The 15,315-nt window shown below is 35.3% G+C and overlaps 1 protein-coding gene across 1 annotated transcript in view; it reads right to left on the reverse strand.

Annotated features, from left to right (window-relative positions):
• MALRD1 (MAM and LDL receptor class A domain containing 1) overlaps positions 1-15,315 on the reverse strand; it is a 653,641-nt gene that overhangs the window by 571,747 nt on the left and 66,579 nt on the right. The window contains exons 6-10 of the mRNA XM_024129703.1: positions 13,010-13,111; positions 12,193-12,339; positions 8,256-8,422; positions 3,060-3,152; positions 271-478 (exon numbers count right to left, since the gene is read on the reverse strand). Coding sequence (XP_023985471.1) covers positions 271-478; positions 3,060-3,152; positions 8,256-8,422; positions 12,193-12,339; positions 13,010-13,111 — 717 coding nt within the window. The remainder of the gene's footprint in view (positions 1-270; positions 479-3,059; positions 3,153-8,255; positions 8,423-12,192; positions 12,340-13,009; positions 13,112-15,315) is intronic.

Below are 15,315 nucleotides of genomic sequence, written 5' to 3' on the forward strand. Positions count from 1 at the left end.
TCAACACACACATACACACACAACTAATCACAACTATTCATTTGTTGAACAAACAGAGAGATTTCAAGTGTTAGCAAAAAGCACCAAAACATCATAGAAATGTTAGCATAGAGATGCCCACAAGGAATAGTACTGATGGCTTCAGAATGAGAATGTACATTCATCCTACTTCATACAAATTAAATGTACCTTGCTCAAGACAAAGACTCTTAAATCCAAGCATAGTCATGAATGTGAGCATATGAGTGAGTAAACCATTAATTTACTTACAGCAAGTTGCTGGATCCTCATCACTCTTATCAGAACAGTCCTGCTGAGAGTCACAGACCAATTCTTGGGCAATGCACTGGCCGCTGGCACAAGTGAATTCATCTGCAGAGCAAAGATGTCTGGATGGGGCCTGTGCACAGGCGTAGACCCAGAGCTCGTCTAGCCCAATAAAACCTTGCTGGCTCAAAATAGTCCCTTCAAAAATAATCTTCAGGGAAAAACAAAGAACAATTTGTGAGCTTACAATCTCTTCAAAAAGACCCAAAAAAGAATAATAGAGATTAAAGAATTATTAAGAAAAATGCCTGTTTAAAGAGCAAGCAAATACAACTAAGAACAAAGTTCCTATTTGATCCGCTTGAACCACACACATAAGACTGATGGGCACACTAGATCCACTGAGGCCTCTGAGAAATGACCCATGACCTGACAAAAGCATCCCATTTAGCCACCGACAATGTCCCTGACTGCAAACTTGTTGTTTGGTCATCTTCACAGCCCGCTTACTTTAATATTCAAGGAAAAAAATAAGTGTTAACACTATTTATACTACAGCCATAACTGCATTTGGTTTTTTAACTACTAAAATTAGTTATTGCAATGCATGAAGGGAAATGTCAGGCAGACAGTAAGATACACAATAGAAGAGAACATTTAAAAGAATAAATTTAAAAATCTATTAATTTTCATAAAAGAATTGCTCTAATAATCAAAGAAGCACTAATTAAAGGAAATGAATCTCATTTTCTCCAATCGAATTACTAGCTTTCTGAAGGTATACAATACTAGCAAGTGAAACAACCATACATTGCTAGTCTAGTGTAAGACAATGTCCAAGTATTAATATCCCTTGAGGTTCTAAAAAGAGCAATGGTTAATTAACACCAAGAGTGCAGGAGAGATAGAAATCAAAGACTGTATAGCAAATAACTAATTATTTGCTGTCCAAAACAGTAGTCACTAGCTCCATAGGGCTATTTAAATTTAAACTAACTAAAATTAAATTAAAATTCAGTTCTACACTTCAGTAGTTACATTTCAACTGTTCAATAGCCACATGTGGCTACTGGCTACTATACTGGAGAGCACAGATAAAATTTCCATTAACACAGAAAGTTCTTTGGATCAACACTGAACTAGATACTGGGTTTTGTTTTGTTTTCATGGGATAGAGCAAAAGTCTTTCTTTTTTACTGAAGTATAATTTATAATATTGTGTTAGTTTCAGGTATATAGCATAGTAATTCAGGTTTTTTGTATAGATATTGTTAATGTGTAAATAAGATACTAGGAACAAAGACTGACTCCTGTTGGTCTCTTTCAGCTTTAAGTTTCTGATAGAATTTCTTTTCAAAAACATAAGCGATATATATTTATTAAGAATTACTTAAGATGAAGTTTGCATAAATATTTAACAATTTATAAAATAATATTAAATTTAAATATTTCATAAGAACACTTTGTATCTTTCTCCATAAAGAATGTCTTATATGTTAAAATTATTGGACCTACAGCTGTGTATTTTCATAGCAGCAAGATAACAGATATGCAGCAATGATATAAGTTTAGGTTTCAAAAATTTATGCATTTAAACTTTGATCTCAAAAGTCTGCCATTATTGAAAAGCCAGTTACATTTAACATGTACTTGGAAACCTCAGATAACTCCAATATTATTTTAATTATATTGTTTATCTTTGAGTTTAGTACAAAAACAAACTTTAATATTCAGCTTATGTAAAAAAGAATAAAGGTCCAATCATTTAGTACTTCTTTCAGAAGTTATAAAGATAGATATCAGCTTAGAAAAATTAAAATAGTGTCAAAATTTTAACTCAACATGCTATGATATAAACCTCAACTTTTCTGAGATTGCTACAAAAATGCTGATTCATAAATTCCAACTTCAGCAGTAAAATGGATTCTAAAAACCTCCATGGTCACAGTTCAGTATCATTTGGGTTCTCCCTTTTAATACCTAGAAAAATGTACCTTCAACGAATGAAATTAGTTCCATAAGCCACACATACAATCAGCCTCATCATTTTACACTCACACTCCAGCATAAATATATTTATGTACTCTATATACAAAACAAAATGGGTGGAAACTTAGAGTACTACACTTCAAAAATAAAAATCTAAATAGCAACTAATTATACCAGTATTTCAATGTTGATCTCTCTGACGCTACTACACTTTGCAATATTGCCATGATATTAGAAAAGAAAGAAATGACAGGCAAACATCAGATATGAAAGTTTAAAAATATTATCAGATACATTTTTCTGCACAATCTCAGCTCTATATACAACACAAAACCCCAAGTTAATATTTTTAAGAGATAGCATTCCCACTGAGCATATTTTTATTTCAGATGCATCTTTGTACAGGTGGAGTTACCCATGTGTTATAAAGATATGAATTACTGCATTCAAAACATTTGCATATACTCTACTGATTTTCCACTACCAGTTTACTATTTATCTGCTTCATAATGTAACTGGCTTCCCTGGTTGTACTGCGTGGTGTTCGGGGGTCCTAGGGAGGGAACCCATGGAGGATGAGGATGCTTTAAACAAGAGTGGTTACGTTCTTGCTCCTCCACTCAAGAAGATTTGACCTGAGTAGGGCTATAGGTACAATGAAAAGGAATTGCTCTCCCCAGATATATAAGTCTACATCCCTAATTTCAATGCTAATTTAAATTGAGCAACGGGTGATAAATTCATAACTACAAAGCTAAAAATTAAACTCATGATAAAAAAATACTTGTTTTTCCCTTTTATACCTTAAATGTCTTCAGTCCTTCTGGTATTAACACATCCGCTTTCACCCATTTTCTGTGAGTTGATATGTTGTATGTCCAAAATATTTCTTCTTCCTTTGATCCAAAGAAAAAGACATCACTCATTCCCCAAATTCTACTCTCATAGTTATATATGTGCTCTCTTAATTATATTTCAGTAGATTTTACCCTACCTGTAGGATATTAAGTACTAAGAAATCTAAAGTATTGGTTCAAAAGCTATATAACATTTTAAAAGAAAAATGAAGAAAAGGAGAGGGGGATGAAAAGAGAGAGCACAGAGGATTTTTAGGGCAGTGAAAGTACTCTTTATGATAATATAATGATGGATACATGTCATTCATTATACATTTGTCCAAACCCATAGAATGTGCAACACCAAGAGTGAACCCTAATGTAAACTAGAGACTTCAGGTGATAATGACGTGTCAATGTTGATTCATCAGTTGTAACATGTGTACCACTCTGGTGGAGGATGCTGATAATGGGTGAGGCTAAGCATGTGTGGGGACACATATAAGGGAAATCTCTGTACCTTCCTCTTGATTTTGCTGTGAATCTAAAACTGCTCTATAAAAATTATTGTTTTTAAAAATAAGGAAATAAAGCATGTCTACATAGTAAAGCTGCCTCGATTTTTTTTATGATGGAGAGTAAGGACAGAACAAAAATTTGAATGGAATCTTGAATAAAGTACTGCACTTCAAAAAATAAAATTCTAAATAGCAACTAATAAACCAGCTATTTATATCTTAATCCCACTGACATTACTTCATTTTGCAATATTGCCATGATAATAGGAAAGAAAAAATGGCAGGCAAAAATTTAACATGAAAGTTAAAAAACTGTTATCAGATATATTTTCTGTACAATCTCACTTTACATATTTTTTCCTATGGAATAATTCATTCCAAGTTCCAAATACTACAGTTGTTTTCTGGAGATTATATTTCTATTTGACTCTCCAGTCACTCAAAGACCTTTTCATGTCTTCTAAAGCATGCTATGTCATGTATCTGTATGATGATCATTTTCTAGGTTGCACAGTGTATCCAAAATTATGTTACTATATACTATGAGGTCAAATATTCGATAGAAGTCTATAATGTACTCCACAATTTTGCCTATGGTAGTGGACTTTATGATTTATGACTGTGCTTTTATGTTCTGAAATAATCCTATTTTTCCTTAGATTTTTGTGAAATATATGTATAATGAACTATAGTGAAAATGCAGACAGTGGCATAAATATGTCTCAGGTTGAGCTCTGAGACTATCTTCTGTGCTCTCCTTCTGAGAGATAGGAAACAGCACTGAAAGGTGACATCTAGCTGTAATTCAAATAACACATGACACTCATACTTTTTCAGACTCTCGTTAGCCTTTATTTCCTCACTTGGTTTCACTTATTTCATTCATACTTAAGATTTTCTAAAAATGAATCTATTTTTAACTTAGTCCTTTGCCCTTTGTTATCTACTCCAATTTCCAAGTCTTAAGTATTTCCGAAGATAGTCGAAACCAATTAAAATATACTTCATTCCATTACTTATTCATATCAATGGTTAAGACTTCCACAAGACAATGAAACATACATGGGGGACACATTTTCAGCTGATAGCTTCCAGGTCACATCACAATGAAGTGAAGTATAAAAAGTTGATAAATACAGAAAATTTTTCTTTCAATAATTTCTAATGCAACTTAAATTATTTAGCATCGAGATACAACATTCTCCACAGATGCTTTTAGTGACACTACTTGGCAAGCTGCATTCACCATGTCCCCTCACTTTAATTTTATGAGGATAATTTACAGCTATAGTGTTCTTTCTTCACAGTGCCTGATTCCCCCCTGTTCTACTTGAAGAAGAATGCATTTACATTTTTTTCAGAAAACTGAGCAGAGTTCTTTCTAAACTTAAATGGCTTTTCACACAAGTTAATGGTATATTGTGTATGAAATCCAGATTTTTCTACCACATTTGCCTATCTGACAACACAAGCAATGAAAAGGAAAAAGGATTTACCCCAACTAAATGAAATCAGCTTTTATTTTATTTTTGCCCTTACTCTCAGACTCTTATCTAATTACTTTCAACAGGTGTCAATGTAAAAAAGAAACCCTCAGTTCTGAAAAGCCTTTCAAGAGATGTTCTAATTTTCTATTATCTTAAAATCAATCAATCAAAATTATTTAAATGTCTTTATTCCCCTAGACCAGGATCAATAATGCCATTTTACCTTTCAAGAAAAATATTTATCACTAGATCTCTTAGAGATCAGCTTATCCTTCCCCCTTTCAATGAAAAAAATCAAGGTATCAAATTCAAGGTTATTTTTTTTTAACTACCTTTGATTGCACGTGGTGATAGGACCATGTACTGTGGCAAAAACCTTCCTTCAAGGAGAGCTTATTATAGCTTTAAAACCTGTATCATACAAGAAAAGATATTTTCTAAGGCATTTTCTTTCCTGTCCCAACTATGTGTTCCTCCTATTTATTTGCCAGTGGGAATTTTAAAATATGTAAAAGGCACCACAAGCTGGACACCCCCACTATCCTTGGCTCACTGACATGGCAGCTGTCCTCAGGATAAAAGATAGGCCATTGCTATGATTATTTTCTTATAGATGATGGACAGAGACTTAATCCTAAGAATAGTTCAATGATACAAACTAGAACTGCTACACACTGAAGCTGACTTTAAAAGTTTCAACTTTTTAGTTAACTTGTCTTTTACCTATTTCTCAAGTTCTAAAGTACTCTGAAAATAAACAAAATTACCCTCAGCATTCTCACTAGATATTTCTTGGTTCATCAGCACATTTCATTCTAAGGGTTATTTTTGTTATTCTATTCATGGAGTATGTAAATGATCTTTTTCATCAAGAACTAATTTTTTAAATGATAGGTTTGAAGTCCTTTTTAACTTTGTGATAAAACATCAACTTGTAATTTAAATGTACTTTGATGCAGTTTGCATTGGTGACCAATGTTTTACGTGTATAGAGCACAGCAAATAGTGTCAGAAAAGACTGGACACTGCCTTGCAGAATACTGGGTAAACTAATGGATCAAACATCAGTCAACACTCTCTAAGATGTACCCCCAATTGGTTCTGATTAACACACTAGGTCAGTTCTCCATAATTAACTTCTTCTCTTCTTATAATGTGGGAGATGGAATCTTGGTAAGTCTATTCTTATTATATAAGGTGGTATCTAGTGCACTAGATATTTGTTTGCACTTTTTTCTTGTGCAATCCCAGAGCCACCAGAGGAATGATATTGCTCACTTTCAATAATTCAAAACTCCATATCCACATACTGAAACTTAAAATCCATCACTGATGTTCAGGGTAGATTAAAATAATCCTTAGTATTAGAAGATAGATAACAAGTTTCTACTCAAACTTAGGACAGTGACTCATTCAAAATCCAATGACTATTGATTACCCACCATGTGAAAAACACTACTGTAGGACCGTATATTTTTAAAGCATCTTTAAGTATAATATAAGTTCAACAAAATTATTCCAGACTTTTTTTTATTATGCCTTTGTTGAAGAAGGATTTGGAAATTACAGAAAATTTCAAATTGCACGAAAGCTCAATGGGCTTGGTTTACATGGCACAGGTGATAATAACTAAAAGGTGCTTAAAGCTTGAATGGTATAACATATACGGATAAAGTTTAACCTATTTTTTTTTTGTAAAATTTCTCCCAATTATCTGAAAAGTTTGGAGTATTACACAAAGGGCAGGGAGAGGTTTCTGCCCCTCCATCCACCCCACACCATGTCAAATTGAATGAAATATATCAAATAGATTCTAGGGCAGTGGACTGCCAAATACTGCTACCAAAAAAATGTTACAAAATATAGTTACAAAATGCTACAAATTGTGTCTCATCCGGGTAACAAAGGACAATGTATTAGGCCATCTAATGAGAGTAGTCATTCAACTTCATGCTTTAGAAGTCTGGAAAAGAGAAGTAGAAGAAAAAAGACTGGATATGATGAAAACAACACAAAAGGAAAAGGGAGAGGTGATATGATAGAACTCAGAAGAAAAGGGGAATGCCTTTTGAATGTTCAAGTATCTTGGTAATAAGCAGTCTGATACTTGAAGATTAATTATGAAGTCACTGCAAACTTCAGAAAAGAACAGAATAAAATGCTGTTGACAGATTGTTAGTGGCACTTGTTAAGTACAGATGAAAAACTTTTGTTGAATAATGAATCTGGCTGATGTCATGCAGAAGTTTCAGCTGGATTTATCCAAAGCATCCTGAGCCAAAGGAAACTACTTGCTTGGATACTTTTACTGTCTTTCTTTTCCAATGTCAGAATTCCTGCAATTATTGTCAAATGTTTCCCGTTTGTAGAATAACTGCTGTTTACCCCTATGAGTTTTTTACTCCTACCTATAAATAAATTCTTCTTCACAACAGAAATTCTCAAAGTGTCTCAAGTGTTTTCCCAATTGTAGAAAATTGTTTTGTTAGTTAGGTTTAAAAAAAAAAACAAGACATGGATTTGTTTATTCACTAGCATTACCACTACAACTTTCACTCTGCCCAGCACACCATTTTTTAAAAATTTATATGACTCATTTGACTGTATTTAACCAGCAATTACCAGTCTTTTAAAACTGTATCTACTGTACCAGAACAAGTAATTTGCTTCCATCATATTTACAGCTTTAAGTATACAGAGAACAAAAATCCAGAACAGATCACATCAGAGGTTCAGTATAGAGTTAATAATATAGAATCCCAAATACATTATTACACCATAGTTTTTAACATATTTTCATGAATTTTACCAATTTTATGAAATATTTTGCAAACTACCACAGTGTACATGACGATATCTCCTAACCCAGCTTCTTAATACTTCTTTTTAAATGTATACAAATTAAACAACATTTGTGCTATTGTATAGCACAGGGAACTATATTCAATATCCTGCAATAAACCATAATGGAAAAGAAAAAGCAAATTCCCCCTCAGAAGCGAAAAAAAAAAAAAAAAAAAAATTAAAGGTATCCCAAATAAAGTCAAGATAAGGAATACCTATAGCCTACATGCAACTGAGAAATAGAAACAAAAGTTGCCAAGAATAGAAATTTCATTTATTCAATGAATTTGAAATTAATGCACGTTTCTTCTCACCTTTTTATTATACAGTCCTACTCTCAGAACACTGTTTTCCATAGAGTAATAGAATTGAAGATGACAGCTCTTGCCCAAGCAGTGACACACAGAGCTATTTAGATAAGCCCTGCTGCCTAAATGGTTAAGAGTAGAAGCATGCTTAGCCCCTACCCATATATAGTAACCTGAAAAATAAAGGGGAAAAAAAGCAACTTAGAAAAAATTAGCTGCTTTCTGTTTGAACAAAATTATTGTATTACTTTTCCAAATCAAGCTTGAAACACAAATATTTTATTTAAAAGAATATGATGTTTTTAAAAGATTGCATCAACTACAAATTACAGATTTTCATTTCCATATTTGATTTCTAAAATGCATTGTAATCTCCTCCTAATTCCTAAAATCAAAGTTTGACAATACCTTCAATATGAAAATTCAATATTCTTATAAAAAGAAATCTACCGATATAAAAATCTGTGTGCCACCAAATGATCATTCTTTTAAATATAACAATGCAATCTTTCTTTAATCAAAAATTCCTCATCTTTCTTCCCAGAATTATTTTCCCTTTTGATTATTTTTTCTATTCTTCACAGAAAAACTTTTATCGTTTAAGGGAATATAATTTAAACTGCCCTCTTTCTTACCAAACTACATGGAAGCATCATATACTTACAGTCCTACTAAACTACACATATGGATTGTATAGTACATAAAAATATTGTCAATCAATTTTTTCCATCTGATTCTTAAAACCAATTTGGATTGCTTTTGAACTCAATAATATATACAATGCAGAGATACAAAGATATTTCTATGTTTTATAACTTCAATTTGCAAAGATAAAATCTTTCAAATGTTTTATTTCTTTGTAAGAGAGCAAATATTCCTGCAACATCTAAAAACTTTGAACTTAAATTCAGTGAAATCGGGCTTCCCTGGTGGCGCAGTGGTTGCGCGTCCGCCTGCTGATGCAGGGGAACCGGGTTCGCGCCCCGGTCTGGGAGGATCCCACATGCCGCGGAGCGGCTGGGCCTGTGAGCCATGGCCGCTGGGCCTGCGCGTCCGGAGCCTGTGCTCCGCAACGGGAGAGGCCGCAGCAGAGGGAGGCCCGCATACCCCAAAAAAAAAAAAAAAAAAAAAAAAAATTCAGTGAAATTTATTTACTAGACATGTTAGCCTTTAATCAAAGTAGTATATAATAAGTTAATACTTTTCCTCTGACCTATACATAAGGAAATGATAAATAAAATGAAAACACATTTTTACAAAAGCAGAGACAGATTAAACAAGATAAAACATCTCAAAAGATAAGGAAAAAATAGATATGCCAAGTGATGAGCAGGGCTGAAACCACAGAACTCTTGGATGTTGGGACCAGAAGCAGGCTGTAGTAGCTAGAATTTTGACTAATTTAAATTTTGCAAAATCCTGGATGAACAGAGTCAAATTCTCTCAATGATGTCAAAGATTAGGGCTGGAAATCCTTCTTGTAAACTGAGGTGGGAAAGATACTTACCCTCACTGCTGTGGGCTATGGCTAAGTGACAGTATGTGCAAAACTCCAAGCATTACCATCAAGTATGAAACCCTAAACCAGGATTGTTACTCAGATAAGGTTCTGGGTTGCTGAGTAATACCATAATAAAATTGCTGAACAAGGAGGTAGGAACAAAGTAAAAGAGCAGTGAAGAGTAAAGGGGGTTTAGAAAGAGAACAAATCTAATTGAAAAAAAGCCTGCAAAATTTCCAGTTTCTGGACCACCATGTAAGAAGCTTGGAAGTTGTTATTCCTGTCCACTTAGCAAGAAAATATATGAACAAACTGAAAATCAACAACTCTTCTTAGACCCCTAGGAAAATTGAGGTCATGGCACAAACCACTGTGCAAGAATTGGTGAGGTAAGCAGATACAGAGAATCACAACTTTCAAGAGCAGAAATCCCAAAATTGTATGGGAAAGTACAGGGGTGGAAAAAACTAGATTGTGATTGATGAACTGCTGGAGGCTCAGTGGGAACACATTTGCGAGTTAAAAACTCCAGGCTGTCCCATCTTAGGGAGGACCCCACTCTTTTGTGAGTTTTACCTTCAGGAGCCCTACCAGGTTCTCACAGTAAGAATCAGAGAAAAATCCTCTTGTGCCTACAGCTGGGGGAGAGGAAAAGTAGTCATTTTGAAATATACCTGGACTCTCCTGTTATTCTTAATAAGGCTTTCACTCAAGAGAAGCTTTACAACCAGCTAACCGACTGGAGATCCTAACTGGGAGAAGTTAGATATCAAATCCAGCAGGTTCTAACCTTCCACATGACAGGAGCAAAATACCCAGATCCAGACCCCACTGGATCAAAGACTGAGATCCATTCATAGGACTATAGGATGCTTCCCTTCCCCTCACAACTTATCACCACATCAAAAGTGGTCCTGTATGATAACAAGGGAATATTACCAAAAGAACTGTGGGTCTCAGACCTTATTTCAGAAGATATCTTTAGAGAAACCCGAAGACAACAGTGGGACCAAAACAAGAACACTACATGAAATTTTAGTCTCAGACATTAACAGCTACAGCCAACAGTAAACAGAGCCTAAACTCTAGCTGGATAAACATTAAAGCTCACATTAAATACCTATCTACCTTAATTCCTTTTATGCAGTACATTATGCCTGGCTTTCACACAAAAAAAATTACAAGGCATACTAAAAGGTAAAAAATATATAGTTTGAAGAGAAAGAATAGACATCAGAACCATACCCAGATCTGGCAGGGATGCTGGAATTATCAGACTGGGATAAATAAGTTAAGAGTTCCAGTGGAAAAAGTAGAAAACATACAAAAAAGATAATGTAGGCAGAGAGTTGGAAATTCTAGGGAAGAATTAAAAAATGCTAGGGGTAAAAAACAGTATAACAGAAATGAAAAATGCCTTCAAAGGGCTCATTAGCAGACTTGACTCAGCTGAGGAATGAATCTCTGAGCTTAAGGATGTCAATAGAAACTTCCAAAACTGAAAAGCAAACAGAAAAAAAAAAAGTGAAGAAAGGAATGATTCTATCTAAGAACTCTGAGAAAACTACAAAAGGTGCAACATATGCATAATGGAAATATGAGAAGAAGAAAGAGAGAAAGGAAGAGAATCAATATTTGAAGTAACAGTGACTGAGAATTTTCATCCAAATTAATGTCAGACACCAAACCAGAGATCCTGGAAGCTCAGGAAACACCAAGCAGGATAAATATCCAAGAAACTACACCTAAGCACATTACTATATTCAAAACTGCAATCAAAGACAAGCGAAAATCTTGAAATATTCCAGGAAGAAAAAAATCTTACCTATAGAGGATCACAGATAAGAATTGGATCAGACTTCTCTTCCAAACCAGATTAGCAAGAAGAGAGTGGAGTAAAAATATTTAAAGTATTAAAAGAAGAAAAAAACTCAACCTAGAATTCTATGTCCAGCAAAAACTATCCTTCAAAAATGAAATACAAATAAAGACTTTCTCAGACAAATAAAAATTGAGGGAATTTGTGTCCAGTAGACTTGCAAGTAATGCTAAAAGGCATTCTTCAGTGAGAAGGAAAATGATATAGGTCAGAAACTCAGATCTACATAAAGAAAGGAATAGTATCAGAGAAGGAATAAATGAAAGTAAAATGAAACATTTTATTTTCAACTTGCTTAGTTAATCAAAAAAATAAGTTTGTTCAAAACAGTAATAGTCCTAATGTATTTGATAATGAAATGAAATGAATGACAGCAATAATACGAGGGAAAGGAGGGAAGACTTAGGAATATTTATTATAATGGGCTTGCACTACCTATGAGGATGTATAGAGTTATTTGAAAGTAGACTTGGATTAGTTGTAAATGTATTTCACAAACTCTAGAGCAACCACTAAAAAGAGTTAAAAAGGAGGCATAATCAATATGATTTTTTATTTGTTACCTTCATCATCACTGCTTTGATCCTGCTGAGGTGGAGATTCTAACACAGAAATTTCTCTTGCTTTTGTGCGCATCCAGGAAGTTTGCCCAGCAGATGTTTCTGATACCCAGTCACACATGTCAAAATCAAATCCACAGGCCTGACACACTAAAGAGAGGAGAAAAAGATGTCGGTGGACTATCACAGTCTACTGGAGTGGCTGCTTAACAATGGTTATAGTTGCAATCAAGGCTTAAACACACACACACACACACACACACACACACACACACAAATTCATATCTGGAAATTTTGATTCAGTAAGTCTTAGAGTGTCCTCTACTTTTTAAAAGTTCTTCATTTGATCCGGATGGGCATCCTCCAAATGAGAACCACTGCCGCCAAAAAAAAAAATGAAGAGATTTCTCCTTTTTCTTGTACCACTGCTTCCACTGTGGTTTTTTAAATGGCATATCTGACCTTACCTACTTTATGGAATTCCGTTAACTTAAATAATTTACTATTCACAATCACGTTGAAATTTTTAAGAAGAAAATTTGTATATAATTCCAAGATATTTAATGTAATTGTTTTACAAAACAACATTATCTTAAATTGACATATTTACTGTCTTTCACTTTTTGAATAAACAACAGACTTGCAATAACACTTCAGCTAAAACCTCAATGATACTCCTGCTAAAACTAAGACATAGATGTCAACAGAGTTTGTCAAGTGAGTATCCCTACTAGTGGTCTGATATTCCTGTTAGGCTTCTGAGTCTCATGGATGGCCTACACACGGACAAGGCAGGCAGACATCTCATTTTAACACTTACACCTCAATCCTTCATCTGTAGAATCAAATCTGCAGAGGCTTATATCTGGATGGCATTGTTCCTTCTTGGTATTCGATGTTTCTTGACATGGTAAAATTTCATCTGTAAGATTGGCAAGAAGTGAGATGCAGGTGTCACTAGAAAGGATCATGTATTTCTTAAAATGTTAACATTTGTTCTACAGAGCATGCTGAACCCAACTCCTCTCTATGGCGGCATCATGACTTAGGGAGACTCATTACACAGACAGAAAAAGAGAGATCGATTCAGAGAGAGAAGAGAGAGAGAAAAAAAACAACCATGCCAGTGCTTCTGGATTTTAATCAGATCTCTGTAAAACTCTTAGAGGAAAACATAGGTGGAACACTCTGACATAAATCGCAGCAATATTTTTTTGGATCCATCTCTTAAAGGAAGTAAAAGCAAAAATAAACAAATGGGATCTAATTAAACTTAAAAGTTTTTGCACAGCAAAGGAAACGATGGACAAAATAAAAAGAAAACCTACTGAATGGGAAAAAATATTTGCAAATGATGACTGATAAAGGGTTAATATCCAAAATATATAAAAAGCTCATATAACTTAACATCAAAAAAACAAACAACCTGATTAAAAAATGGGCAGAAGAACCGAATAGACATTTTTTTAAAGAGGAAATGCAGATGGCCAACAGGCACATGAAAAAATGCTCAACATCACTAATTATCAGGGAAATGCAAATCAAAACCGCAATGAGATATCATTTTATACAGTCAGAATGGCTATCATCAGAAAGAACACGAATACCAAATGCTGGAGAGGATGTGGAGAAAAGGGAACCCTCTTGCACTGTTGGTGGGAATGTAAATGGGTACAGCCACTATGGAGAACAGTATGGAGGTTTCTCACCTTCCTAAATATCTTGAGCTTTGAATCTTTGGACATCTTGTTACAGTCATCTACAGACACTGGTGCCCTACCCCTCAATCCCTGATTACTTTACCCGTTGGCTCAATGTCACTCTTTGTCATTTCAATGTTCACATTCATCTTGCCCCTCAATTTCTCGATTTCTCTTACTGATGCTCATGAAGGAGAACTGCTGATGTAAAACCACCTCTGCCACCACTCAGCTGAATATGATCATAACTAATCGTGATAACACTTCCTTTACCTTAATTATGAGGGGCTCACTCCCCAACCATCACCCCTTTCCACTCACTCCCTCTAGTATCTCTACTGTAAAAAATTTTTGACGGCATCAGGACCTACAAAGCTAATGGTCCTCCAGTTTTGCAATTCCTTTCATCCTCTCTCATGTCCTCATTTCTTTTCTTACTGATGTTAGAAAATAGTCACCTGCTGGCTCTTCTCATGCTTCCACAAACTCAGGACCAAAACTCTGATAAGTACAACCCTTCGTGTAGTGTAAGTGCCTGACAATTAGCTTTCTTGATTGTAATGTAAGTGCCTGACATCAACCTTTTGATTGCTGAGGCATCCATTTCAAAGACATCCATCTCTAATAAACACATTGCCCCCTACACACTGGATAAAGAGTCAGTCCGTCCCACCCATGAAGTTCCCCTTTTCAAAAGCCCTTGGTGACCTAGATAACTGAGCACTCGAGCGACCCAGCTTTTCCCTTACTGCACTTTAATTCCCACTTGTATGTTTTAAATTCAACAATAAGAAGTAAAACCGGGAAACCCTAGGCACCCCACCCTCGACCCCAACAAAGGCAGAACCCTAGGTTTACTCTCTCTCCCCATAACCTCGCTGTATGGCCCTTAGATGTGCTGGGTACCCTCCAGGACCTGTAAGAAGCAAACCTTGTTTTTCCAAAGTTCCCTGATGGTTGTTGCAGAGGTGTGTCTTGTAATCATAAGAACCGCAAGGGCTGGACTAGCCACGACATCACAACACTGGCTCTGGTCTGGGAAATGTCTGGGGGGACTCACCACATGTAATCTGGGCCCAGGTGAGCGCCTGAGATTCCTGGCAGATAGCATCATTGTGAATGGGCTGAGACCCACACGACATGCTCCACCTGCATCCGTGCAGATGAACGGGAGTGATGGGTCAACACCAAGCTGACTGAAATGACTTCATATCCTGACTACTCACTTCATTGCCCTGGGGCCATCCCGCTACATCTTCCTAATTCTTTCCTTTTCTTCCATTTCTAGACAACTGTTCAAAACCCTCTACCCACTCCTTAAATCTCCAACTCCTCCTCCCCCTCAGCTAATCATCTTGCTTAGGTTTCATTGGGAAAATGAGAGAAACCAGAAGAAAACCTCACAAGCCCCACCACCTGCACCGCC

Source organism: Physeter macrocephalus, chromosome 11 (assembly GCF_002837175.3).
Source record: "Physeter macrocephalus isolate SW-GA chromosome 11, ASM283717v5, whole genome shotgun sequence".
NCBI classification, from domain to species: Eukaryota; Metazoa; Chordata; class Mammalia; order Artiodactyla; family Physeteridae; genus Physeter; species Physeter macrocephalus.